The 25573-nt window shown below is 51.8% G+C and overlaps 2 protein-coding genes and 1 long non-coding RNA gene across 10 annotated transcripts; all 3 read right to left on the bottom strand.

Moving 5' to 3' along the window:
• Positions 1–273: 273 nt before the first annotated feature.
• On the bottom strand, positions 274–2915 carry LOC130458827 (Golgi-associated RAB2 interactor protein 5B-like). Of its 2 annotated transcripts, none has more exons than XM_056825722.1 (9): positions 2610–2915; positions 2359–2516; positions 1966–2123; positions 1682–1895; positions 1575–1602; positions 1258–1492; positions 1068–1123; positions 920–981; positions 274–834 (listed from the first exon to the last, which is right to left on the bottom strand). In XM_056825722.1, the coding sequence occupies exons 1-9, from the start codon at positions 2875–2877 to the stop codon at positions 346–348; spliced, it is 1668 nt and encodes a 555-aa protein (XP_056681700.1). In that variant the 5' UTR covers positions 2878–2915; the 3' UTR covers positions 274–345. The 2 variants fall into 2 exon arrangements, with proteins under 2 accessions (XP_056681700.1, XP_056681701.1); XM_056825723.1 differs by having other exon boundaries at positions 1068–1102.
• A 4745-nt stretch (positions 2916–7660) lies between these two features.
• Positions 7661–8940, bottom strand: LOC100020481 (translation initiation factor IF-2-like). Of its 7 annotated transcripts, none has more exons than XM_056825732.1 (4): positions 8608–8940; positions 8083–8179; positions 7884–7984; positions 7661–7795 (listed from the first exon to the last, which is right to left on the bottom strand). In XM_056825732.1, the coding sequence occupies exons 1-4, from the start codon at positions 8923–8925 to the stop codon at positions 7742–7744; spliced, it is 570 nt and encodes a 189-aa protein (XP_056681710.1). In that variant the 5' UTR covers positions 8926–8940; the 3' UTR covers positions 7661–7741. The 7 variants fall into 7 exon arrangements, with proteins under 7 accessions (XP_056681710.1, XP_056681711.1, XP_056681706.1 ...); XM_056825733.1 differs by having other exon boundaries at positions 7914–7984; XM_056825728.1 differs by having other exon boundaries at positions 7661–7984; positions 8376–8940.
• Positions 8941–20656: 11716 nt separating this feature from the next.
• On the bottom strand, positions 20657–25385 carry LOC130458830 (uncharacterized). The gene is made up of 2 exons (XR_008918205.1): positions 25250–25385; positions 20657–21329 (listed from the first exon to the last, which is right to left on the bottom strand). It is a non-coding gene; the product is annotated as an uncharacterized LOC130458830 (long non-coding RNA).
• Between the last annotated feature and the right edge of the window lie 188 nt (positions 25386–25573).

Here is a 25573-nt window from a genome sequence, read left to right as displayed (position 1 = left end):
GATCCAGGAGAAAAAAAAACACCATTCATAAGCAAAGGATAAACTATGGGAGTGGAAACACCGAGGAAAAGCAACTGCCTGAATACAGCGGTTGAGGGGACATGACAGAGGAGAGACTCTAAATGAACACTCCAATGCAAATACTATCAACAAAGCAATGGGTTCAAATCAAGAAAACATGTAATAACCAGTGGACTTACGCATTGGCTATGGGGGGTGGGGGTGGGGGGAGGAAAAGAAAATGTTCTATGTCTTTAATGAATAATGCTTGGAAATAATCAAATAAAATATATTTTAAAAAAATAAAAAAAAAATCTAATGCAGTTAGGTGGCCTGGGCAGGGGATTAGCTGGAGCCCCTGGTACAGGTGCAGACCACCTTTTTGCCCTGTTGCCATGCTCTGGTGAGCCAGCTCGGTGGCTTCTGGATAGCCTTCCTCAGAGCCTTGAAACTGGCGCAGGGCTGTGAGGCCTGGGTGGGCTCCGGACCGTCCCTCGGGTTGTCCTTGGGCTGCTCTGTGGCGACCCCGGCGGCTTCCGGAGGCTGGCAGCGGACCCACCCGAACCGCCAGGCATCCCAGGCCTCAATTTTTTTAAGTATATATAGTGCTACGGTTCTGGGCTCCCCTGAGGAGTCACGCTCCTTAGGCCGGCTGGTCCCCTGCAGCTGGTCTTGGGGGAGCTCCTGGGGCTGCGGCTGCTCTTGGGGGAGCTCCTGGGGCTGCGGCTGCTCTTGGGGGAGCGGCAGCTTGTTGGCAGTGCCCGGCTCCTTGGGGTGCTCTTGGGAGGGTGGCCTGGAGGGCCCTGAAGAGGACGTCTCCGCTGGTGCGGCAGCCTGGCAAGGGCAGAGGGGAGGAGTCACGCCGGGCCTCTGGGCCGGGCCCAGCTGGCCTGACAGTCAGCCCCAGCCTCCCTAGTACCTTAGACAGGTGAGACCCGGAAATTGTGGAGAACAGAGTCCGGATGGTGACGCTCGGCTGCCCTGGGGGGATTCGGGACCGGGTTAGGCCTCTGGAAGAGCCCCGAACCAGAGAGCAGGGGAGCAGGGGGGAGGGGGGCGTCCTTTACCTTCCACTTCCACTAGGCTCCCCGGGGTGCTCCTCCTGAAAAGGGTGGGCTCTGATCTAAGGAAGCAACCCACCGCACTCTGGCCTGCTGGGTGTCCAGGACCAGCCCTCCCTCTCCTCCAGGCCCTTGTGCCCGCCCCCGCCCCCGCCCCCGCCCCTTCCCCCCCCCGCACGCTCGGGGCCACGCCCACTTCTGCTTTTCTTCTCTCCTGACTGGGAGCTTCTGTTGGGACCGGAAGGACATGGGGGCGGCTTCCGCTCTCGACATCACTTCCGGGAGGTCCTGGGCGCTCTGCTGGTCCATCAGTTGGGAGAGCGGCCCGGGGTAGTGCAGTGCTTTGTCCCAGGTCCAGCCCGGGCTCCCCTTGGTCCTCGGGACGGGGTACTGGGGAGGGAAGGCCACCTCCTTCCGTTTGGGGGGGGCCTCTGTGGAGGGACCAGAAGGGCCTCAGAAACCCAGAGCCAGGCGGAGGCGCCGGGGCAGGAGGCAGGAGGAGGGTTTTCTCACCCGCTGCGGACATCGGGGCGCTCTCGTCCTGGGGGAGAGGAAGAGTGGGGGTCACGGGCCGCCCGCGCCGCCTCCCGGCGTCAGAGGGGGCTCCGGGCGGCCCTCACCTGGGCGGCCTGCTCGTCGGGGCTCCGGGCCCAGGCCGGGATGGGCCCCTGCATCAGGTAGATCAGGAAGCGCCAGCGGTTGAACAGGAGGCAGCCCTCGGCCGGCTCGGCCACCAGCCTCAGGTAGAAACTGCGGCCGGAGGCCAGGCGGAGCTTCAGCCTCCATCCGGCCTCGCTGTGGACAAACAGGCGGACCAGCTGTGCCGGCAGCAGCCTGTGGGGAGCACGGGGTGAGCCGGGCCCGGCACAGAGAGGGGGCAGGCAGGGCCGGGCCGCCCGGTCACCTGGTGAGCTCCAGCCGCGGAGGCTGCTTCTTGCTTTGGACGGGCCGGGCCAGCAGGACGAGGTCCGGGAGCAGGAGCCCCGGGAAGGAGGAGGCCACCGCCATGGTCACCGGGTTCTCCTTCTTGTGCAGGAAGACAGGCTCCCCCTTGTTGGTGACCTGGGGAGGCCGGGGCGGGGCAGCCGGGAGCACCCTGACCTCCGCCTGGCGCCCCCCACCGCCCCTCCCCCCCCCCCGCCGCCCCCTACCACCCCTGCCATCCCCCACAGCCCCCGCCCCCACGGCCCCCTGCCACCCCCTCAGTGCCTCCCACTACCCCCCCCCCCTCCCGCCGCCGCCTCCCAGCCCTCCCCCGTCCTCCCCCAGCGGGGCCCATCGGCCTGCCTGGGGTCACCTGCAGAAAGTCACTCTCGAACATGGCCGTGAACGGCCCGAGGGGCGGGTAGTTGCCCTCCGCCACGGCTCTCTGCAGTGGGCCAGGCTTGGGGAAGCACAGTGGGAACGGCAGTTCCGCTTCCACTTCCGGCAGGTGGAGCTCTCCGGGCAGAACAACTGCGAGCAGGGAGGAAGCAGGCCGGAGCTGGGGGCTGGCCGGCCCCTGCGGGCTCCCCTGCAGCCCTGCAGCCCCCCAGGCCGGGGCCCCACCTGGTGAGGGTTTCCGGGGTTTCATTGGGCTCAGGGAGTCTCGGTGCGCCTGAAGATCAGGGCTCTGGGGTGGGGGTGGAGGGGGCTGCTGGAGGAGGGCCAGGATACTCTCTGCGGGGAGGGCAGACTGGCTATGGCTCTCTGGGACAGCTGAGCTAAGAAGGGGCAGCCTCCCAGGCGTAACACAGCCAGGAGGCCCCCGTTGTGACCTCATGCATGGGTCAGGAGGGTCAGGGGGGGCCAGCTGGCAGCATTCCCCGGGTCCCATGCAAGGCAGGACAAGGAAGAAGGGGGCAGCACCCCGGAGGAAGGTCCTCTCCAGCCCCTGGCCACAAAGGGGGTGTGGGGGGGCCATCCGAAAGCTTGGGCCTGTCTCAGGAGACGCCCCCGGGGCCTTTCCTGCAGAGCTTAGAGCCAAAGCCCAAGGCCCGCTGCTCAGCTAGCTCTGGAGAGGGAAGGACAGGCAGCCCACATTCTAGGCAGGGGCTCTGGGGAAAGCTCTGAAGTCTTTGAGCAGGGCTGTAGCTTGAGGCTGTTTCAGCCTCCCCAGGCCCCCTTTGCCTTTTCAGGGGAACCTCCAGGAGCCACCAGGGCCCCCTATAAAGGGACTCTGGAGAGCCGGGCCGCAGGCTGTTGCTCTTCCTGAGGTGCCTTTGGCCCAGCATGATCTCCATGCTCTGGGCCTGACTCTCCCTGACTAGTCCTGGACAGTGAGAGGGTTAGAGTGGATCTGGAGCCCCAGAACCCTCGGCTTACCCTAGAGGGGTGTGAACCTTAAACATTCCCAGACCCTACTTCATGAGGTTGGGTTAACACCATTCCCCATTTGGGCAGTGAAGGTACTTGATCAGGAATGTGAGAACTCTACTTCACCATCCTTAAGCAGGCCTTAGGGGGAGATAAAGGTGTAAACTCTTTGCTGAACAATGAAAAGCACTTAAACCCATACTTAGACTAAGACAAAAAGTTCTCAAGCTATGCCTATTTTTGGATCTAATACAAAAGGGTGCCAAGTACCTATAAGGGTCAGGCAACTTGTGAACTTACAAGGAGCAAAGAGGTGAGAAACTTACTCAGAAGTTTTCTGGTGTGAACTTAATAAAAAATTTAAGCCTTCTTAGGTGTGAACTAAGAATGGTCTGTCCTTTGAAAAACGTCTACTGTGATTGGTAGGTGGAAGAACTTAGGGGAGGTGACAGAGGACAAAATTCCCTTGAAAAAGGAGCTCAGAGACATTCAGAGACATTCAGATTCAGGATTGAGCTGGTGAAGTCAGCTGAGATGAAGCTGGCCTGGTGTCACTAGATTCCTTGCTTGAACAAATCTTGTGGTGAGTGATTAAGGACTGACTGATCTTTCTCTTAGGGCTTAAGGCCCGGGTTGGCCAGGGCTGCCCTGGGCCGTGTAAAGATTAAAATTTAGGGGAGACGGGGAGACTGAGGCAGGTAGAAATTAGTTTCTCTCTGCAAGGAGTATTATATTGTTTAGAGGTTTATTGAAGATTAAGAAAATACAGATTAAGAGACACGTGTCCAGGCCATAGAGTGGCCTAGACACAACCTCACCTACATTATGAAAAAAAGCCACATCTGCCCCAAACGGAAGTCCAAGTCCCAAGAGTGGGCCCTCAAAAGCCTTTGAATCAGCTTAAATACCTCCTCGACCTCTGGCCAGGTGAGATTACAAGGCATTCTGGGGAAGTGGAGCAAAGGCTCGTGGGGATTGTAGTCCTGTATTCGAGTCAATTTTTTTACAGCTGGCCCATCCTTTTCTCATTATTTCCTTTTTCTCTCTTTCACTCTTTCTTTAATTCCTCATTGTTTGAATTAAAATCTCTACAAAACCCAGTTGATTTGGGTATATTTCATAATTGGGAATATTTCCCTGGCGACCACCTTATATATTTGATTTTAAAACAAGACACTGTCTTGAAACCGTATTTTCTGCGGTCACAATTTACTCATCCACTCTTCTCTCTACAACAATTTATGTCTTCCACTATTTTAATCATTACAGTTTATGGCTGACCACAAGGTTGGTGAGAAAACCCTCAAAAAGTTTCTGTGAAATCTTTTTCCTTTCTCTCTTTGCTTTATTACTTGCCCTATCAGTAAGTTTTGTTTTCTTTTTTAACTTGGCTTCAAAAATACAGCTGCAAAAAAGGGTGAGTTAAAAATCTTTTTGATTCTCCTTAAATTAAGCTGTTGTAGATCTTAGCAACAGGGCCCTAAGGTCCTGGCTAGCAACTGCCTAAATTAGGACTAGAAAAACTTGGGGAAGCTTTTGGCCTTGTCCTGCTTCCCACGTGTTTACTTTGGAAATATGTGGTTACAGCCAGTTCACAACATACTTAACAACTGGCTATTCACCTCCATGACCAAGCTTGTAAAATTCGCATTCTTTGTGTCTCTGAAATTTCTCATACCATGGGACTTATGGCAAAATATAATCGACACAGTACTCCCCCTTGGGATTTTGATTGTTAAAGCCGTAATAGTGTCTTTCCTTAAAAAAACCCACTTCTCAGTCAAACCAACCGAATGTTCCTTCTACTACTCAACAAAATGCAGAACTAAATCCTCGGCTTGAGCTTATAGAGGAAAGTCAGGGAGAGATTGTAGCTTTCATAAGAAACATTAAAAGAGAGTTAAGAACATTATCAGAATAATCTCTGTCCCAACTTGCTCTGGACATTAACCCTCCTAGCCAACCCACTGCTCCTTCTGCTAACTCTACCTTAGAACCCTCTGCTCTTGACCAACCCACCCCACCCCCTGCCACAAGGGCCTCAGAAAACCCTACTTCTAACCAACTCACTCCTCCCACTGCTCATGCTTCTGACCTCACACCCTCAACTCTAAGTACACACCCCACCCATGCTTCCAACCCTACACAATCCACTCTAAGTTCACACCCTACCCATACTTCTGATCCTAATGCCTCCACTTCACACCTTACTGATTCCTCCAATCCTAATACCTCTGTATCCTTTCACACTTCTCCCTTGGCTCCTCCTTCCCACCCTGCCCAATTCAATTCTCAGATCCTTCCTACCTCTGATCTTTCTGGCACTATGGGACAACAACAAACCCTCTCCCTTAGTGGGCCCGAATGTTCTATTTCTCCTACTTAGCCCACTGAGAATGGAGCTAGAAGCCTAGAAACAGGAGTACCAAATAATTCACATAGGTTATTTCCTTTAAGGGAAGTACCCACTTTTAATAAGAATGGAAACTTGGTATCTATAAGACATCATTCACCTTTTAGCCCTGAGGACTTAAATAAATTGAAGGAAGATATGCCATCATTTGAGGAAGAACCAATATTAATGATAAAAAAAAAATTAGAGAACATATTCAGAACTTTTGACCCCACTTGGATGGATGTTGAGAATTTATTAGAAGCATTTTTGACAAAGAGAGAGAAAAATAATATCATTTCTCTGGCTAATCAAAAACGAGGTAAAAAAGGACATTAATGGCCAACTGAAGATCCACATTGGAACCCCAATGTTGAACTAGATCACACAAAACTAAACCAGGCCAGAGAAGCATTACTGACAGCCATGAGAGCTTGCTCTGATAGACCTGGAAAATGGTCAAAATTTGAAAGAACCCGACAAGATATTGATGAAACACCCTTCCAGTTAATGGACAGACTTATTGACGTAGGGAATATATATATGGACCTTGATTCATCCGGAGAAAGAGACATTAGACAAATACATAGGCAATTCGTTGAGAATTGTTGTTCAGTGGTAAAAAACTACTTTAAAACTGGCTGTCCTAATTGGGACTCTATGGACCTTGAAGAGTTGAGGAGAGTAGCAACCTATGTTTATAAAGGTTGTGTAAAAAGACCTGAGGAAGGCAATACGTTAGTGGAAGATTTAAAGAAAGAAATTGAAATGTTAAAGAGACAATTGAAAAATAAGGGAGAGACCCTAGCCCCTTTGCGGGAATTCACAAATAAATCAGTAACCTGCCACTTCTGTGAGAAGAAGGGCCACAAAATGATGGAATGTAGAACCTTCCTTAAGATGATTGGAAGGAATACACAGTTTAATATGTAGCATTCCAAGCATATTCACATCGATGAAATTTAAATGATTATATGATTACGGTGTCTTTAGACACAAGGTAATACTCTGATATTTGTGAGTGGAATCTTGACCTGGTCCCATGGCTGTTGCCTAAGACAAACTCATGAACATTTTGGCTCAGAGTCGAAAGCGCAGGTGGAAATCTACACGCCCATCAAGGTGTCACCTTCACCTCACCATCCAATCTGAATTATCTATGCTTTGTATCGTGATTGCTATGTGCTTGCAAGTGCTACCCACTTACATCCTGCAATAAAAACAGAAGGCGGACCCATGAATTTTCTCTTGGATCTTCACTCTGCTCTAGGAACCTCTCCCTCTCTTTCTCTTTCTCTTTCTCTTTCTCTCTCTCGTAAACCTTCTCCTCTCTCTGGAGGCTCTAGCCCCTCTGGGCTTACATTCTCTGCCTTAATCTCTTCCTCTACCTCGTGTTCCATTGACTCTCCTATTTTCCTTCCAAGGAGAATATCATAGGGGTTTGCCTGCCCTATTTAAACACTGATTTGTCTGTCATTCTTCACCCTGGTTCTCAGATTCCCTGCCTCTCCTCGGGTCCCTACCAAAAAGGAGAACCCCTTCCCTTGTGGCCCCTGCCGGTTGGGGAACCCCACAGGGGGGCATGGGTGCGGCGGGCGGCCCCCCGGTGGAAGGAGACCCCAACCCAGCAGGGAGGGACAGCAAGGATCCCTCCCTCAGCCTCAGGATGGTTCTAGACTTTTACCTCCTGCCTCAGTGGCACCCCGCCCCCCCCAGGGGGAAAGCCATAAAGGGGGAGGGGAGGGGGCTCCCGCAGCCGCCCCCCCTGGCTCTCAGGGAGGCCGCCCCGCCTCATCTTTCTCATGGTGCTATAGCTCCGGTGCCTCCCGGGGAGTGAGGGGAGCGGGGGCCAGCACAGCCAGCCGGGGCCCTCGGCCTCCCCACCCCGGTCCAAGGGATTGCGGACACTGGGTGACGGGCAGTTTGCAACTAGTTTTTTAATAAAAGTCTTCTTGTTAAGTCTGCCGGCTGCGAGGATTTTTCGGGGGGCCCCTCAGATCTTCCCGGGGAACGTCCCCTCCCGGATCTGGTCGGTCCAGCGCTGCACCTGCGGGGAGGCAGGCAGGGACTGAGGCAGGTGGCCCTCCAGAACCTGGGCCCGCCCCTCCGCAGCCCCGCCCCTTCCCCCTGCTCACCCAGCTGAGCGGGCACAGGGAGTAGTAGACCTTGCGGTAGTAGTCGCAGGGGCTCGAGTCCTTGCCCCGCCTCTTCATGATCTTGGTACAGCGGTGAAAGTCTGGGAGGAGGCGCCGGGGTCACGCCGGGGTCACGCCGCGTAGCCCCGCCCCCGCCTCCCCTGCGGCGGGCTCCGACCCCCGCTGTCCCCCCACCAACCTAGGAAGTTCTGGTAGCAGTTGCGGGTCTGGTTCTGGTTGGGAAAGCGAGGGTCGAAGGGCGGGGTCGAATGATTGCTCATCGCGCTCTCTCGATCCTGGGAGGAGGCAGAGACCGCCGGTAGCCTGGCAACCCCGCCCCTAAAGGCAGCCCCGCCCACCCCTAACCGCCGTCCCTCCCCTGGACGGCTCCACCCCGAACGGCGGGCCGGGACCCTCCCCGGAACCTCCCCCCGGCAGCTCCACCTCTCGGGGGTCCGCGCTTCCCTCCCCGCCCCCCATGGGCAGCCTCACCTGGTACCCGCACCCGCGCTGTCCCACCAACAGCCCTGGTGCCCAAGGAGGAAATGCGGCCCCTGGCGGCCCCGGGGCCGGAGGTATTCCTCGATTGGCTCTGCCCGCGGCCGTCCCGCCAATGGGATCCCACCACACGCGGGGAACTTTCTAGAACTGTGGCCTCCCCTGCCGCCCCCTTTAGGCAGGCGCACCCCGAGGCAGCGGTGCCCAGCCCGGGCGGCCACCTCACCGGGAGTCTTCCCGTCGGTGCTTTGAGACCTCTAGGTAGGAGGGACTCCATTCCACTCCCAGCCAGAAAGGGAGAGCCCCCGCGATTCGGGGAGGCCTGGGCCCTTGAGCCCCCGCAGCGGGTGCCGCCCCTCTTCTGCGGCCGCCCGCCTCTGTGGCTAAGTGCCCGGGCCGCTCTCAGGGCGGCCAGCTCCCCTGGCCTTTCCTCCGCCGCATCCCGCCCCCCCCCCACCTCTGCACCCCCCTTCTCCTGGTTTCCATGGCAACGCCCTCCGTCCTCGCCCCCCCCCCTTGATATTCTCAGGGTCTTTGGCTTCATCTTCAGCCGCTATTCCAGATGGACGTGGTCAGGCCCGAACCTCTGAAACTCTCCTCCGTGCCCCTCCCTCTCTCCATCCCTTCCCCGTTCCTGTGGCTCCCCCCGGGGGCTATCTTCTCTGCCCACTCGCTCCAGCCGTCCCAGGGACTTCTCTGGCTTCCAGGTCTCTGGGTTCAAGAGAGAACCTGCCCCCTCCCGGGCCTCAGCTGTGGGCGTCCTCCGAGGGCCCCCTGTGGCAGCCCTCCGGGCTCTCCTCAGCCCTTCCCCCATTCCTGGCAGCCTGAGCTGCGCCTGTGCACCCACAGGCCGCTTTCTCCTCTTGGGCCTGAGTCCCGGGCCTCCTCCAACCTCTTGGGACCCAAACAGCGAAAGCAGGCCATTCCCAGCACCCTCAGCCCCAGCGGGCTGTGCGGGTCCCCAAACCGCCCGGCCCTTTGGTTCCTCTTCTCAGCCTTTGGAGGAGTCATCCACGCTCGCTTGTGAAACACCTACTGGGCGCCAGGGCTGGGCGAACAAGCAGATACTTCAAGTATCCGACCTTCTGGGGAGAGGACCAGCCTCTCTCTGTCTCTCCGACTCTCTCCGTCTCTCCCTCTCTCTGTCTCTCCCTCTCTCCGTTTCTCCATCTCTCTTGGTCTCTCCCTCTCTGTCTCTCTCCCTTTCTCCCTCTCTCTCCCTCTGTCTCTGTCTCTCCTCTCTCTTTCTCTGTCTCCCTCTCTCTCTCCCTCTCTGTCTTTCCCTATCTCTCTGTCTCTCCCTCTCTCCGTCTCTCTCTCTCTGTCTCTATGTCTCTGTCTCTTTGTCTCACTCTCTCAAAGACTTTTGGCCTTACTGATTTTTCCCACTTTCCACTATAGCTGGGATTTTAGAACCCCGTTGGAGATCTTTAAGGCAAAGGTTTTTATATTCCAAATTATCTGCTCCCTTTTTTATGCTAAGATACATCCCTCTTAATACCCTCAGCGCCCAGACCCTCGGGATACCTGGGCACACACATTTACGTATATACTGTAAATCTTGAAATTTCTCAGACTTGTGAATGTTAAAAATTTCCCCATTGGACTGGAAACATTCCCCATTTTGATGAGAAAACTCCTTGCTATGGGAGGACCTCTACTCCACCCGTACTTAAGACTGCTTTAGGGGAGAAAACTCCTTGCTAAACAATGACATGCTTAGGTGGGCCAAGGAGTTCTTTGAGCCAGGCCTGTTTTTAGAATTGATACAATGGGATGCTAGGTACCTGAAAGGGTCGGGCAAGTTTCCTCTTAATGAGATTAGTAGACTCAGCTGTGTTTTCTCTAGTTCAGACTTACTGAGGAGATTAGTCGACTTAGCAGGAATTCATATGGGCTGTCCTTTTAGAAATCATCTACGGTGATTGGTAGTTGGAAGAACTTAGGGGAGGTGACATAGGAGAAAAACCCCTATATAAGAAAAAGCAGAATCTCTTGAAAAGGAATCCTTTTGGAGGATCTCTGATGAGTATCGCTTGGGAAGAATCTCTTGAAGAGAGGCTCTGGAGAAGGGAAGCTCTTGGAGGACAATCTCTAAGGAGGTCTCGCTGGAGCTCCTCTGAGGGGACTCTGTCCCTCTGGAGGCTCTGGAGAGAGGCCCTTTGGAACAGTCTCTGACTGGAAGGCTCTTTGAGGAGGACTCTCTCTTTGAGGAGGACTTTGAGGCTGGAACTCTCTCTGGTGAAGTCAGCTGAGATGGAGCTGGCCTGGTGTCACTAGACATCCTTGCTTAAGACAAATCTTGTGGTGAGTGATAAAAAACTGACTGATTCTCTCTCTCTTAAGACTCAGGTCTAGGCCATGTTGGCTTAAGGCCCTTCATACTTATACTTTTCTCTCTCTCTCTCTCTTTCTTTGATTACTCATTGTATTGTTAATTAAAATCTCTATAAAACCCAATTGACTTGGGTATATTCATAATTGGGACTTGTGAATTTTAAAAGTCTCCATCTTGGTCTAGCACCCAAAAATTGTGCACACCCACACTACACGGGTATGTGCTAGTCAATGACAAATCAGAAATAACTGACTGACCACCTGGGTTGTCCTAAGCCAAGCTAGAGCCAACCATTGGCACTTGTGAGACACAGGAAGTGAGGTAGAGAACAGCCTCTGGAATTCGCTCACTTCCTGTGGAGAGAGCTAGACGCGAGTTGGTGTTAGGAGCTTGGATAGGGAGGACGCCCGCAGACAGCTTTCCTTCAGATCACTCACGTGAGTTAAGGACTGATTCTTTCCACCTTGGCCCTTTGGGCCTAAAACTCCCTCTGCCTTGGTCAGAGGTTGAGTAGCCCCTTTCCTTTTTCTCCTCTCTCCTTCTCTCCCTCTCCTTTCCCTACTCCCATTGTGATTGAACCTCCATAAACTCTATTCTGACTTGAGTGTTTCATTTTAGGAATTTCATAAGTAAATTCCTTGGCGGCCATTGTTCAATATTACATCAATCTTAAAAAGGTGACATTTTCACCATTACAGACTATATTCCCTGGCAACCACCTTATATTTGATTTAAAAACCAAGACACTGTAGTGAAACATATTTTCTGCGGTCAAATTTACTCACCCTCTCTTATATCTATCACAATTTATATCTTCCACCATTTTAACTCACTACAGTTTACAACATCAACCATTTTAAATCTGACAGTTTATGGCTCCCACTCTTTTAAATGCCACAATACATAGATATAGTGTTCAGGTCTACACGTTTAAATTTGGCTCAAGAATTTCTTTCCCAATTACACAACAGTTTTAACATTTGTTTAATACAATTTCAAATTCCAAATTCTCTCCCCCTCCTCCCCATCATCCCATTTGATATAGCTTGTACACGTCCAGTTGGTCCTGTCATGGAAGAAGACTCATTTCTAAAATCCCCCAAAGAAAATCAAGTGGAAGATGGCCTGCTTCTGTCCACAGTCACACTCCATCAGTTCTTTCAGCAGAGGTCGGTAGCATTTATCCTCTTGCATGCTTTGGAGGGGCTCGGATCATTGGATTTTTGCTGTCATTCACAGCGATTCATCCTACGGTTGCTTTTACTGGGTACTGCGATGCATTCCTGCTTTTGCTGACTTCACTTCTCATCAGTTCATGGCATTCTTTGGAGGTTTTTTCTGAAATCATCCTATTGGTCCTTTGTTATGGCACAACCATAAACCACCAGGTATTTAGCCATTCTCCAATGAATAGGCATCTTGCTAATTTCCAGTTCTTTTCCATCACAAAAAGAGCTGCTGTAAATATTTTTGTACACCTTGATCCTTCCCCTTATTTTGAAAATCTCTTTGGAACCCAGAACCAGCGGTGGTTTGGTCAGAATAAAGAGTGTAGTAGTGGTAGTCTCTCGGTGATCGAGAATGACTATTGTCTTTGTGCAGTTTCATCTACGGTGTATCCTCATGTGGCTTTGGAGTTCAAAGGCTGAGGCGCAAAGTTTGTGGCACATGGGGCATGGGACTCCAGTTGTTATGGGAGGTGCAGTTGTGGCCTGGTGTCGGCATTCAAGCGCAGCGGCAAGACGTCGACGTCGCTCATCTTCAAAGGTGGTGGCCGCATGGTTAATATGGGTTCGCCAGCTGCTTCTGTCAGAGGCAGCGAGTTCTAGTTGCTTTGGTGTAATGCCAGCCCACTTCAAGTTGAACTTTAGCTGATCCTTGAATCTTTTCTTTGGTCGGCCTTGTTTCCTGAGTCCAGCTGACAGTTCCCCATAGAATACCTGTCTTGGTATTCGCTGTGGGTCCGTGGGGATGACGTGTCCAGACCATCATAGCTGGGTTTTGAGGACCATAACTTCAATGCTGGTGGAGTTGGCTCTTTCAAGGACTTCCTGATTGGTGATTCGGTCCTGCCATCGGATCTTCATGATTGACCGGAGAGAACGTTGGTGGAATTGCTCCAACTGCTTCATGTGCTTCCAGTACAGTGTCCATGTCTGACAACCGTGCAGGATCAAGCTGAGGACCACTGCATTATATTATACACTTTGAGCTTCGTCGCAGTGCTTACACCTCTGTGTTGGAGGACTTTGCAGCGCAGCCGCCCAAGTGCTTGGCTAGCCTTTTGTATCCTGGCATTGATCTCATGGTCTAGGGACCCGTCGTTGGCGATGGTGCTGCCCAGGTACTTGAAAGTGTTGATGTTAGAAAGCTGTGTGCCATCGATTGTAATGCACGGCTGGTTTGTTGGCCTCCCTGGTGCAGGCTGGAACAGCACCTCTGTTTTGCTGAGGCTGATAGTCAGGCCAAACAGTTTTGTTGCGGTGGAGAACCTGTCCACAATGGCTTGGAGATGATTTTCTTGGTGGGCCATGAGAGCACAGTCATCTGCAAAGAGAGCTTCCAGGATGAGTGTCTCTGTTGTCTTTGTTTTTGCAGTCAGGCGGCGAAGGTCAAATAGTGAGCCATCCAGTCAGATTTTGATGTAGACGCCCAGGTCTAGATCCATCACAGCATGTCGTAATACTTGGGTGAAAAATAGGTTGAATAGTACCGGAGCGAGGACACAGCCTTGTTTCACGCCATTGGAGATGTTGAAGCAATCAGAAGTCTCTCCACTGTAAACCTTAAAATTTCTTAGACTTATGAATGTTGGAAATTTCCCCATTTCCAACATTAGGTAGGGAGGGTCCTTCTCCTCCCTACCTAAGACTACTTTAGGACAGAAACCTTTTGCTAAACAATGGAAAGGGCTTTGACCTATGCTTAAGCATAGAACAGGAAGTTCCTTGAGTCATGATTGATTTTAGAATTAATACAATAGAGATACTTGGAATGACAGAACTAGGTCTTGGAAAATACAATTTCCACCCTACTTAGAGTAACAGGATTTAGGAAGGGCTGCAGCAAAGGATCAAGATTTAATTATTTGAGAATATGACCTTCAACAGACATGTGCAAAGCCACAGACCTCTGGGCAGTCCTGGGTTAAACTAGAACCACCATTGGCACAGGGGAGACATCGACAGTGATTGGTAGATGTGAGAACTGAGGGGAGGGAACTTAGATTGTTTGCTAAAAGATAGCGGGGTCTGAGGAGAGAATGGAGGAGGTTTTGCTCTGAGCAAGGTGGCTCTGAAGGAGGCTGGAGGTGGAGGCCCCTGAGACTGTTTCTCCATTTTGGTCACGTGAGTGATAGGGACTGATCTCTTTTCTTTGCCTCAGCTATCTAAGGGCTTGGGCCTTTTGGCCCAGACTAAACAGAGGAGGTATTTAAGCCCTATTCCCCACCCCCAACCCTCTCTCTCTCTCTCTCTCTCTCTCTCTCTCTCTCTCTCTCTCTCTCTCTCTCTCTCTCTCTCTCTCTCTCTCTAATACCTTTCTTCCTCCTGTTTGTAATGAAAAACTCCATAAAAGGTTGACTGCTGACTTGAGTTTTCATTTAGGAATTACATAGCTGAGTTCCTTGGTGACCTTAAATTAATATATATCAGTCTTTTAAAGTGATTTCCTTGTCACACCACCAGATAGGACTTCCCCTCTCATGTTGACATGAAAGAGCTGGATCAGTTTGACGAATTTTGCTGGGCAACCGAGCTTGCTGAGGATCACCCACAATACGTCCCTGTTCACTGTGTTGAACGCCTTCGTCAGGTCTATGAAGACAATGTAGAGACTCAGGTTCTGCTCAAGGCATTTTTCTTGCATTTGCCTCACCGTGAAGACCATGTCAATGGTGCTGCGATCTGGTCGGAAGCCACATTGTGATTCAGGCAGGTTCTGCTCTGAAACAGGTGACAGGAGTCTGTTGAGTATAACACGGGTGAGGATCTTTCCAGCAGTGGAGAGTAGTGAGATGCCTCTGTAGTCATCACAGGCTGCTCGTGAGCCTTTGTTCTTGTATAGGGCTACGGTGGAGGCATCTCTGAGTTCTGGGGGCATGTCTTCCTCTTCCCATATGCTGGTCAGCACTATGTGGAATGCCTGGAGCGCCTTTCCATTTAAGGCCTTGTACACCTCGGTTGGGATCCCGTCTTTACCGGATGCTTTGCCTGCACTCATTTGTTTAATGGCTTTTTGGACTTCCTCTATTGAAGGAGGGACATCAAGTTGTTCAATGGTGCAGTTTGGGAGGATCTGGTCAAGGGTGCTTTGGTCGACTGAAGAAGGTCGGTTGAGAAGCTGACTGAAGTGTTCTTTCCACCTGTTGCTGATGCCTTTTTTATCTTTTATGAGGGTGTCACCGTCAGCGGATAGCAAGGGAGAGGTGGTGGGTTTTGATGGCCCATAGACAGTCTTGAGGGCACTGAAAAATTGTTTGTAGTTTTTCGTATCAGCAACGCGCTAGATTTCTTCTGCCTTTTTTCCCACCATCGGTCTTGCATCTTCCTGATCTCACGCTGCACCGTCGCTTGGAGAGACTTGAATCTGTCCTTTTTAGGAGCAGAGTTTAGGTTATTTTGCCACTCCATAAAGGCTCCAAGGGCAGAGGTCCGCTTCCTAGGGCGCACTGTCCCAGCCTTGGTTTGAGGGAAAGCGGGGGGCCTGGCAGAGGGTGGAAGGAGGGGGTCTAAGCCACAACCTTTGGGGCCATGTAGCAGCCAGCTCTGGAAGTCTACTGGGCAAAGGCTCCCAGCCAAGAGATGCAGGGCTAAAGCCCACTGTGGGTCTGAAGTCTTGCCTGGGCCACGATGTCTCTCCTGAGAGACAGGGAGCTCCCAGAGGGCAGGGACATTTTCATCTCCGTGTCCCTGTGCACAGCAGAGGGCTCGGAAAGGACTATTAGACCCTGAGGGAACAGTCAACTATGGGCACTTATTAAGTGACTGCAGTATGCCGAGCACAACTTCCTGGAAGGGGCGGCCTTCCCAGCACTTCCACTCCAGCAGCTGCCTCTGTGGGTGCTGGGTCAGTGCTTGGGGTCCGGGGTGAGGGGTCCTGGGAGCTGGGGGGTGTCAGGGAGGGCTCAGAACTTCCAAGCAGCCAGGACACCAGGAAGGGGCCAGAACCAAGTCCTGGAGAACACTGGATGAGAAGGGGGCAGGCAGTATAGACTGAGGCTGGTGGTTGATGTAGAGTGACTGGAGGAGACAAATGGGAAGGAAGTCATTGTGGGGAGGCTCTTCTTACCTGCCTGGGTTTGTTCTATCCTGGGGGGCACTTTGGAGCCCCTGAAGGTTCTTGAGGAAGGGAGGAGTATGGCAGAGGCTTGGCAAGAAGAAAATGGAAGAAGGGCTCACCCTGGCCCAGATGGGGAGGGGGCTCCTCCTGCCCCAGAAGAAGGTGGTGACCCAGAGCTAGGAAGGGTTGTCCAATGGGTAGCGCCACCCTCTGAGTCAGGGAGGTCTGGGGTGTGCCTGAGGAGCCATCCATAAAATGGGGGAAGGGGCCTTCCCAGTGCAGGCTCTGAGCATTGATTAAGGGTATGCAGGAGAGGAGCAGCCACAGCCCAGGGAGTGGGCCCCATTGGAGGCTCCCCCCAAAGAGGGCCTACCCTGGGCAGCTGGGGAGGGAGATTCAGGGAGTCTTCAAGGGTGGGACTTGCCTGGCTGGGCTGGAGATGGGAAGGTCCGAATTCAAATCCTACCTGGGGTGCCCATAAGCTAGGTGACCATAGACAGGTCCCTAGACTACTGCCTGTCTCGGTTCCTCAGCTGTAAATGGGGGAGGGGCCAGGATTGGCCTCTACGGGTCCTGTTGGGTGGAAGTCTGTGATTCTGTAACTTTGTGTGAGTCACTTCCAGACACCGTCCTCTCCTCCCCAAGTGTCCCAAGGAGCCTTGAGGACCCCCCTCCCATTTTTCAGGAGACTTCTTGCCTGACCCTTAACCTCTTTCTCCATGTGCTCATCCCCGTATAAAATGGGGATAATAGTGGCTGCCTCTAGAGCCTTTCTCAGGCCTGAAATTTCTATGGAATGCCAGCGGTGCCCAGCACCCTCTGCGCTCCTTCAAAAAGCAGCCTTCACCGCCGGGCGGCTCGTCCAGGACAGCAGACTCCTCTGCCTGGTGGCCTCCTCTCTGGCTCACTGGTCATGTCTGGCCCCACAGAGTCCTGGAACAGGAGGAGCAGGTGCAGGCGCAGGCTTGGCATCTACTCTATCCCCACACAAGGTCGGTGGACAGGCACTAGGCATCCTCTCCCAGGCTTGCTAACAGAATCTCCTGGCTTGGTGCAGTCCTGGGAAACGGCCCTTGGCAGCTGGTGGATCTAGAAACCACCCGATGTCACTCCTGGTTAGGAGAAGGACTGCTTTCTGGTGCTCCTTGTCCAGGTTCAGATGGGATGGCGCAGGTGGGATTTGGCTGGTGGCTGCCATTGCCCAGGCTTAGCTTGGAGTCCCAAAGCATTGCTGGAACGTCGAGGTCCCAAGGAGCAGAGACCCACCTGGGAAATGGAGGCTCGAGCCAATCGAGCACATTCTGGCAGGCCTTTTCCTGCCATTTTCATACTCTCTTGTGAAGAATGTTGGGCACCTCCTTGGACCGTGTGTGTGTGTGTGTGTGTGTGTGTGTCCTCATGTGTGGTTGTCCCCTCCGGATGCCTGGTTATCTACATGCGGGCCATCTTCCCTGATGGGGGCTTCAAGGAGCCAGGCGCCCAGTTCTGGCCATGCTTGGATCTCCCCCAGCTCCTAGCACAGAGTGCTCCCTGTTGGCGGCATTCTAGGTCTTCCTAGCCCAGAGGCACCTTTCGCACTGAGTCCCTTTCCCACCTTCCAGGGGAGGCGATGCTCTGGCCACTTTGCTGAAGTTTGTCACCTGCCTGGATCCCTGAGGACTCCCCCAGGGTCTAGAGCAATAGCAATCTCCCATCAGGCCATCATTAAATATTTATCAGGCCAGAGATGACCGCCCCTCTGGCTTGGTGGCCTGATAAATATTTAACGACTTTGAGGTTTCTCCTGCCTTATTAACATTTCCTCCAGTAGAGCTTTAGTGTCTACAATCCATCAAACCCAATCGGGGTCTGCTGCTGATTTCCCAGAGGTCCATGCTCACGGCAGCCCGGCTGAGAGAAGCTGGCTCCAGCTCACTCTTGGCACAGGGATCAGGGGCCTCGCCCAGTGGTTCTCTGTATCCCCACGAAGTTCTGGGTAGCCCGGGCCTTCCTCGCTGGCTCCTCACACTTCTCCTTCGGCATATCCCACCTTTCTGAGATTGATCTTCTCCCTCCTTGGAGGAGGAAAGAGAACCTAGAACTTAACACAGAAGCAGCCCAGACAAAGGCTGATCCAGGCTTTGGGGACTTTTTTCTGTGAAACTGAAGACTCGCCTGCGACTGCGCAGCATCCCAGGGCAGACCACACCAACTACGGGCAGCTCCTCCTATTCCAGGATGGAGAAGAGAGACAAGATGGACCAAGGATAATCGTCCAAAGGAATGCCAGAGACGTTTGGGCACCGGAGCAAAGCTAAAAACCGAATTCAATGCAATAGAATGCGCTGAGGAGTTACACTTTGCCCAGCTAATCTGCGTAGGCATTTTTGGAGTGTCAAATCCGGTGGTGCCTGGCCTGTGGGAAGCCTCTTCCTCCTCTCCCCTTTTTTGGTTGTTCGTCAGTTGTTTTCAGGCATGTCTGACTCTTCTTGACCCCATTTAGGGTTTTCTTGGCCAAGATACTGGAGTGGTCTGCTGTTTCCTGCAGCTCATTTGATAGATGAGAAAATTGAGGTCAACAGAGTTAAGTGACTTGCCCAGGGTCACACGGCTGGAAAGTGTCTGAGTTCAAATTTGAACTCGGGAAGACGCGTCCCACCCTAGACTTAGTGCTCTATGCACTAGCATCACCGAGCTGCCCCTTGCAGGTGTCATCTTTTTCTTTCATTGGCTCTACATAAGCACATCAAATGTAGGAAAGCCAGCAGTAAAATGGCGTGTGCTTCTCACCACCAGAGAATACAGACTGGAGCAAAGTCCTGGATTATAAACGTGGAAAAGCCTCCAGTCACCCATCAGAGGGCTCAAAGTGACAAGAAAGTGGAGCTGGGGAAACGCTCAGCTCCAACCAATAGAATCCAGACTAGAGAGAACCCTGTTGGTGGGATGGGTAACAGCTCCAGCTCAGAAGAGAACGTAATTGTCCAACAATTATGTTACCCAGCAGAGAATTCCTACCAGAGAGAAATCCTTGGTACGTGATGAAAGCAGGGAAGCATTCAGTCATCATTCGCACCTCTCTTACAGAGAATCATTCAGCCTGGAGAAAGATTCCACAGAAGCCATGAACCCAGGAAACCCTTTGGTGAACGTCTGCCAACAGGACATTCCAAGAGGAAAGAAATCATGGAAGAGGAAAGCAGGTCCTTGAAGCCCCCGGGACGCTGTCGGGGATCCCCAGAATTCCCCCACGTTAAGGTTCCTGATGGAAGGAACGGCAAAGACGGGTCTCTTGAGTCGGAGAATCGGCAGCGGCAAGCAGGCCTTTGATCTGCATGAAGGTGCCAAAGCCTTTAGGAAGAAGGAACAAGAGAATTCACACTGGAGAGAGCCATTTGAATGGGGTAACTGTGGGAAGGGCTTCAACTGGAAGGAAAATCTTAGGGCCCATCACAAAGTGCAATTAAACCCTCCGTGTGGGTGTTCAAACGTCTAAATGAGAGCAGAAAGCAAGAAGCCTGCCAACGGCCCCCCTCAAACTGTAAACTCTCCTATCGGCTATTTGTACACGGGCTCATTGTGCATCCACGTGTGCGTCTACATTATCTGGATTGCTTTATTTTAAGGTTTGGTTTGGTTTCACACTGGAGTCATTTCCAGACAGACCCCTCCTACCTCTCCTTGGGAGTTTTCCTTTGTATAATAATGATTCGGGGGCCCACTGTCTGAAAAGCTGATGGACCATTTTTCACCGAGGCCCAGTGTTCTCCGTTACCCTGAGGATTGGGGGGTGTTCACTGGTTTGGGGGATCCAGGCACCCCTGTTCCACTTAAGTCCTGAACAAATTTGCTTTTGCCAAGGAATCTTGAATTCCAAGGTATAGCAACGGTCTCCCCACCACCTGGGGAATCCAATCCCGTCTCCACTGTAGTCTATAAAGAAGAGGATGGTTAGGTTCCTGGTTTAGTGCAGGTCCTGCATAACTTTAGCTCCACCCGGTCCAAAGTGCCTCCCCACCCCAACCCCAGGCGCATCCCAGGACCCTGGCTCCTCAGGCCTTCCTCGCAGGACTGCTCACTGGCCTGGAATCCTGGGCTCTCAGGTCCCCTGGTTCAAGACCCTGAGTTGGAGACCTAGAAAAGACCAAAGGACAGAAGATCCACCCTAGCCTGCTTCTTAGAGCCAGAGGGCCCAAGAGAAGGAGGAATGGCCTCAGACCCTCCCTACCACCGTCCACTGCTTTGTGTCCCCGTTAGGGAGCAGTGGTCCTTTCACCCTTGGCCACTGCTGAAGGGAGAGGAAGCCTGTGACAGACAATTTCAACCCTGCCCCCACTAGAGAGAAGCCAGTGAAACATATCTAAGCCCAGCCCCTCCACCGGCCCCTGCCTCCCCATCTCTAGTGCTGCAATCCTGGGTGCTCCAGGCGCGGGCCAAACACCCCATCGATTGTGACTAAGAAGAGAATGATGGCTAAAAGAGAAGAGTACAGGGCCTGACACTGTCTGAAACACTCCCTGCCCTCAACCAGTCAGAGAAAGGAGGAAGGGCATTTCCTCATTGCTTCCCCGGGCTGAAGTTTAGGCATAATTACACATTTAGTTTTGCTGTAGGCTTCAGAGGTGAACCCCTGGGGCTCGGGATGGAGACCTTTTGCAAGAATGCAAGACTCCGAAACTTGGCTTAAAAATAAAGAGAAATTTATTTATTTGGAAAGTCATGTTGAATCTGACCAGGAGGCAGCATAGGTGGAAGCCTGCCTCCTAGGTAGAACAGCATGGCTAGAAGAGCTGCTCCTCAGGAGGACAGCAAGACAGCACCAGTGGCACAACATGGAGGGTGGCTCCCAGAATGCCTCCATTCTGGAGTTTTTATATTCTTTTACAGCAGTGAAGACATGACTCTGGGGCAAGGGGTTGGGGAGGAGGTTTGCCTGAAGGCATGGGGTGGTTCTCCTGATTTGGAGGACAGATGGATGAAGTGAGTCTTTATTCATCTCCAATCAATGGGACAATCAAAGGAGGAGAATCCTCCCAGGGTCAGATGTTTGGGGTTGGGAGTCAGAAGGTGTAAGGGAGAAAAGGAACCCCCCCATAAGAGTCTGCCTGAGTTTCTGGGGGTGCAGTGCCCATGCCATCTCCCCCCTCTCCAAATAGCTAAGGGAATAGAAGTGATGGTCTCAGAATTCTGTAGCTTCTTCAGAGCGGAGAATGGTTGTAGAGCTGTCCCTGTCTGTTGTCAGGAGAGAGAGGTATTGGCTGTAGGCAATGTCCAGGGGTTCAGGCTGGGAAGGTTGCAGGGTTGCAATGGCATCCCAGTGACTCCAATGGGAGCTTTCACCCTAGAAGCAACTAGAGAAGTGACAAGGTTACAAATCAGAATTATTTGTCCAGCTGGCTTGACATGCATGATTAAAAACCAGGAAAAGACAGAAAGTATAAGAAAAAGGATAGTCATGGCTAGAGCAAGAAAGGTTTAAAATAACAAGGGGGACAGGGATGAATCGAATGACTGAATGGAGCCCCTCCCATCAAGGGGTTAGCTGGTTTGATCCACTCCACATTTTCAGGTATAACAAATCTCCTGTTAAGACTGGGTGGAGGGATTCCTCCTTCCATCTGGCACCCAACATTTTTGGCTACCCAAAAGATGAGTACACAGCTTCTCAAGTAAGGAGGAGTCTTTCTTGGACTCCTGAAACCCCCATCTTTTGGGTGACATCTTTGAGACCTTTCATGCTCTCTCTCCCATCGGCCCCCAGATGTCAGTCTAGTTTGGCCACTGATCTGGGGCTATCGGCTCCTCTTTTTCATACTAGAAGATGTTCTGGTAAAGGGGAGACTCTTGCCTCACATGAGTGCTATAGGTTGGGCAACCTCTGTGGAAGCACAGTCGTTGACCCTTGGTGTGGAATCAGTCATTCTGCATCAGAATGGGACAGAGACAGACTGTACCCCGAGATTCCCCTTTGGGGTGTATACTTGAAAATTGGGGGAAATTGGATCTATACAACTTGAAAAAAAAACTAATTTCTTTTTGTAATGTTAAATGGCCACATTATATCCTTGATAAGCAAGAGGCCTTGCTACAATCCAACAATTGGACTTGTTTTGCATGAGGAAAGGGAAAAGAACAGCACAACCCTATATTTCAGTATTTATTAAACTCAGTCTGAATCCTGAGCTTAGGAGGGGTTGCTGTATATACCTTACTGCACCCTTGCTGACCCCTACTGGGAAAAGCCCTCCAGAGGACATTTTGGATGATTCAGCACTCAATGGCAAATTTGTGGCCCAGAGGAGAGGGGAGATAAGAGCTCCCCCACCGGCTGAGGTCTGACCACAGCCTTCCTCTCTCCCAGCCTCCTTAGAACTAACATTCACTTCAGGATCTCCTCCTCCAGGTTCAACTGTTTCCTCTTCTCAACCCTCTGCTCCAAAACCCCCACCTTACTCTCCAGGCTCAGAACCTGAGACCATTCCCATCTCCCAAGCCACGCCCTACCATAATATCCTGTTGTACCCGCCACAGCCTGATAATGTGACCTCAACCATCCCCCAACCAAGCCCACTCCACACCCGGAGTGGACTGAGTTATGGTGACAGAGTCCATCTCCTCCCTATGAGAGAGGTGCCCTTGCCAGAGGGGCTGGCTCGGGTTCGTGTCCCTTTTTCTATGACAGATTTAGCCCAAATTAAGGAGAAATTAGGCCGCTATTCAGAGAATCACCCCAAATTCATTGATGGTTTTAAATCCCTCACCCTGCAGTTTGACCTGTCCTGGACAGATTTACACATTATCTCCACCTGTTGCACCCCAGATGAGAAAAAGAGGATCTGGGATTTGGCTGTAGAAATAGATGAGAAGGCTCAAGGCGGCACGTGGGCATTAGTCCCTGGCACTACCATTATCCCAGGGCAAGATCCCAGGTAGGACTATAGGAAGGAAAGACATAGACAGCATAGAGATCACATGGTTGACTGTCTCCTTGAGGCCATGCAGAAAGGGATGAGGAAGCAGTTTGCCCTCGGGGTTTTAGCCCAGTACTTAGGACCTGATCTAAGGCCCCTGGTTTACTCCTCAAAAAAATTAGATCCCATTAGCCAAGGGTGGCCATCATGCCTGAGATCAGTTTCTGCCACAGTCCAGATGCAGAAGAGGCATCTAAACTAACCCTGGACCAACCCCTAGAAATTCTGACACCCCCCCCCCTTGGTATTCTGGAGACTTCTGGTGAAGGCCACCGATGGCTTACTGAAGGCCACCTCACTAAATACCAAGCTCTTTTACCTGGCCTTACCCTAAAGGTAGGCAGGACCCTGACTCCAGCTACCCTCCCCCCTCTTCCAGGAGACCCCATCCTCCAGGACTGTGAGGAGTTGATAGACCACACCTTTTCCAGCTGACCAGACCTTAAAGATTCTCCTCTCCCTGAGGCAGGGATGGGCTGGTTCACAGATGGCTCCTCCTTTATGGAAAATGGGATGAGGAAAGCAGGTTACTCAGTATGTCACAGACAGCCATAAATCACCGTGGAGGGCACTAAGGTCTGGATTCCAACATAAGCCGAGGGAACCACAGGGCAGGCCTAGCCGCCAAGCCAAGAGAGCTGCACGAGTCACTTCCTTGACTGCTCTGGCCCTAACTCCATTTCCCCCTCATATACTAAGAAGGAAACTGAACAGGCAAAACTCCAGGGATTTACCCTTGAAGACAGCAGGTGGCGGCGTTCTCTGGACCACTGCTCCTCCCAAAGAACTTAATGTGGAAATTGGTTATGGGGCTCCATAACTCCACACATTTGGGCAGAGAAGCATTAACCGTTTTGATAGTCACTTTTCACAGGCAAAGGCATCTCTAAAACCATTCGGGAGGTCTGCAGATCCTGTGCCCTCTGTGCCCAAACTAACAGCATGGGAGCTCTTAGGCCACTTCCCCTCCTTAAACCCATCCAAAGGAGAAGGGAATCGCCAGGTGAGGATTGGCAGAGTTCACCCACTTGCCACCTTGAAAAAGGTACAAGATCCTTTTAGTCTTTGTCGACACCTTTACAGGTTGGCCCAAAATGTTCCTCTTGAAATCCGAGAAAGCAGAAGATGTCACAAAGCCTTACTTAATTGAAATCATTCCAAGATTTGGCCTTCTGAAAATGCTCCAGAGCAATAATTGTCCTCCCTTAATTTCACAAATCACACAGATGTTTTCCAAGGCATTGGGCATCACTTGTCATTTACACTCAGCCTGGCATGCCCAATCTTCAGGAAAAGAAGAATGTATGAATCGACTCCTAAAAAGAGCCCTCACCAAACTCTGTGAGGAGATACAGATTGACTGGGCCCAAGTTCTCCCAATTGCCCTAACCAGAATCAGGGTGGCTCCTCAGGCAGATTCAGGGCTGAGCCCATTTGAACTGTTGTATGGGAGACCTTTTCTAACCTCTGATGTTCTTTTAGATACAGAATCCACAGCCTTGTTGGGTTTTCTAAGCAACTTGGCCCAATCCACCAGGTTTTGAGAGAATGCCCTAATCCTATCCTTCCCAAGCCCCCAAGAGAGGATAAGGAGGAATCCCTCCACTCAGCCCAAACAGGAGATTTGGTTTACCTGAAAGTGTGGAGTGGATCAAACCAGCTAACCCCTTGATGGGAGGGGCCCCATTCAGTCATTCTATCCACCCCCTTCCTCCTTGTTAATTTAAACCTTTCTTGCTCTAGCCATGACTATCCTTTTTCTTATACTTTCTGTCTTTTCCTGGTTTTTAATCATGCATGTCAAGCCAGCTGGACATATAATTCTGATTTGTAACCTTGTCACTTCTCTAGTTGCTTCTAGGGTGAAAGCTCCCATTGGAGTCACTGGGATGCCATTGCAACCCTGCAACCTTCCCAGCCTGAACCCCTGGACATTGCCTACAGCCAATACCTCTCTCTCCTGACAACAGACAGGGACAGCTCTACAACCATTCTCAGCTCTGAAGAAGCTACAAAAAACTGAGACCTTCACCCTTTCCCCTAGATATTTGGAGAGGGGGGAGATGGCATGAGTATTGTACCCCCAGAAGCTCAGTCATGCTTATCAGGGAAATTCCTTTTCTCCCTTACACCCTCTGACTCCCAACCCCAAACATCTGACCCTGGGAGGATTCTCCTCCTTTGATTGTCCCATTGATTTGAGATGGACAAAGACACACCTCATCTGTCTATACTCTAAATCAGGAGAACCACCCCATGCCTTTGGGAAACCTCCTCCCCAACCCCTTGCTCAGGGTCACCTCCTCACTGCTGTAGAAGAATATAAAACCCCAGAACTGAAGCATTCTGGGAGCCACTTCCACATGGTGCCACTCATGCTGTCTTGCTGCTTTAAGCTAAGTTTCCGAGTCAAGGTCTCCTTCCCGAACCCCAGGGGTGCATCTCTGCACCCCACAAGTTTCACCAGTGACTGTTGATTTATTTTACATTCGTGCTGTTTTCCTGGTCCCCTTACTGTGTTCTTCATTTGGGGAGCTTCTTCTCTCAGAGCTTGTCCTCCTCATTCTTCCTGTGCTAATATATTCTGTTATGTGTATATTAGAATGTCATTCCTTTTCCCCAAA

Source organism: Monodelphis domestica, chromosome 4 (genome assembly GCF_027887165.1).
Source record: "Monodelphis domestica isolate mMonDom1 chromosome 4, mMonDom1.pri, whole genome shotgun sequence".
NCBI classification, from domain to species: Eukaryota; Metazoa; Chordata; class Mammalia; order Didelphimorphia; family Didelphidae; genus Monodelphis; species Monodelphis domestica.
The sequence above is the reverse complement of the archived record's forward strand: the minus strand, read 5'-3'. Positions and strand labels throughout refer to the sequence as shown.

Excerpts from the sequence above, each read along its gene's own strand:
- LOC130458827 (XM_056825722.1), bottom strand. The coding sequence starts at position 2,877 with ATGGGACCCGGGGAATGCTGCCAGCTGGCCCCCCCTGACCCTCCTGAC. Across the intron at positions 2,124-2,358 it reads TCGAGAGTGACTTTCTGCAG|GTCACCAACAAGGGGGAGCC; the intron begins GTGACCCCAGGC and ends CGGCCTCCCCAG. Across the intron at positions 1,896-1,965 it reads CCGCGGCTGGAGCTCACCAG|GCTGCTGCCGGCACAGCTGG; the intron begins GTGACCGGGCGG and ends TGCTCCCCACAG.
- LOC100020481 (XM_056825728.1), bottom strand. The coding sequence starts at position 8,925 with ATGAAGCCAAAGACCCTGAGAATATCAAGGGGGGGGGGCGAGGACGGA. Across the intron at positions 8,180-8,375 it reads AGCGCGGGTGCGGGTACCAG|GATCGAGAGAGCGCGATGAG; the intron begins GTGAGGCTGCCC and ends GCCTCCTCCCAG. Across the intron at positions 7,985-8,082 it reads CTGCTACCAGAACTTCCTAG|ACTTTCACCGCTGTACCAAG; the intron begins GTTGGTGGGGGG and ends GCCTCCTCCCAG.